General features: G+C 58.5%; 1 protein-coding gene across 1 annotated transcript in view; it reads right to left on the reverse strand.

The window, feature by feature from the left end:
* The window catches only part of LOC103759526 (transportin-3), a 26,852-nt gene that overhangs the window by 12,773 nt on the left and 12,501 nt on the right, over positions 1-1,578 (reverse strand). Inside the window, exons 7-8 of the mRNA XM_029958166.1 lie at positions 1,280-1,418; positions 76-222 (exon numbers count right to left, since the gene is read on the reverse strand). Of these exons, the coding sequence (XP_029814026.1) occupies positions 76-222; positions 1,280-1,418 (286 nt within the window). The remainder of the gene's footprint in view (positions 1-75; positions 223-1,279; positions 1,419-1,578) is intronic.

A 1,578-nucleotide genomic window follows, 5' to 3' on the forward strand; every position in this document is an offset into this window, starting at 1 on the left:
CCCCAGCTGTTCCAGAGGGACACACACATCCCAGGGACACATCCCACCACCCCAGCTGTTGCAGAGGGACCGTACGTGGTCGGAGTCGAGCTGGCAGTGCCGGGCCAGGGCGTGGAGCAGGCGCTGGATGTAGGCTTTGAAGATGCTGTGGATGACGGCATCGTCTGTCTTGTACAGGTGCTCCCCCAGTCGGTACCAGAAATTAAAGGAAATTTCTACCACCTGTTTGGAAAGAGAAATCCAGCGTTTTGTTACCAGCAGCACATTTTTCCCCACTCTGCCGGGGCTCCCAAGGGAGGAACCCTCCCTGGGGGCTGGCAGTGATGGTGCCACAGATCTCCATCGGTGCTGCTGCATCACACGAGGGTGACAAGGGGACCAGCTCCCCCAGATCCACCCATTTCTCTGCCTGTCACTCAATAAAGGGTTTGGAAGCCCCCAGGTCACACGGAACATCTGCCCCAGCCCTCGGAAGCCAAAGCCTCTCCTCTGACCCGGGACCGCCCTGGAGCAGGGCCCACGGCTCCGGGAGCAGCTCGAGCTGGAAGCGGACGCTGGTCCACAGCCCCTTTGTTGTGGGTTCTTTTATTTACTGTGTGGTTATCGCACAAAAACCACAAGTGCAGACTTGGTCAGGAGCAGCTGCAGAGCTCCATGGCCCCCTCAGCACCACTGGCACAGGATGAGGTTGTAGCTGAGGAAAACTGAGCTTAACAGAGCTGGGAAGGGAGGAAAAGGGTCCGAGGGACTGCAGTGAGCACTTGGGGCCTGCTGGGGCACAGCTCTGCACCTTCCACAGCAAATGAGCCACGCACTGAACACAGGCAGGGATCAGATACAGGGAGTGAACTAACAGTTTGGGAACAATAAAAGGATAAAGAATTAAATAAAGGATTAAAAGAGACCAAGCCTTAACAAATGGTCTGTACCTAAGGCAGGGTGGGAGCTTTGATGCTGATGAACCAACATTTCAGTCACTCACAGGGTGAAGTTCCCCGAAGCCACAAATCCCCAGCAAGCCTGACTTTAACACGTGGAAAAGCACTAACAGGGTTTTCAGGGCTGTGCTGGCAGCCCCAGACACCCAGGGTGCTGGGAAGGGGAAGCTGAGCCAGAGCCCTGCCCATGAGCACAGAGCGGGTGTTCCAGAGCCACAGCTCACAGGAACCAAACCATGGCCATGTGGCGACAGAAGAGCGAGATCTCCCCCTCTGACCCGGCTCTGGAGGGTGGGATTTGGGACGAGGGGAGCAGAGGGACGTGGCTGCACCCCGCTCACCTCATACTGTGGGTGCCCCGCGCAGATGAGCAGCAGCTCCAGCGTCCGCAGGTCGCCCAGGCCCTGCCCCGGGGTGCACACGATCTTATCCAGGAAGGTCTCGCACAGCTCGGTGAACACACGGCAGTAATTGAGCACCCTGGGGAGGGAGAGCACAGGGCTGGGGTCAGATCACCCCCAGGGGCTGGATCACCCTCAGGGGTCAGATCACCCCCAGGACCTGGATCACCCCAGGGCCTGGATCACCCTCAGGGGTTAGATCACCCTCAGGGCCTGGATCATCCTCAGGGGCCAGATCA

The sequence above is a fragment of the Manacus vitellinus genome, unplaced genomic scaffold (genome assembly GCF_001715985.3).
Source record: "Manacus vitellinus isolate BGI_N305 unplaced genomic scaffold, ASM171598v3 scaffold_143_pilon, whole genome shotgun sequence".
NCBI lineage: Eukaryota > Metazoa > Chordata > Aves > Passeriformes > Pipridae > Manacus > Manacus vitellinus.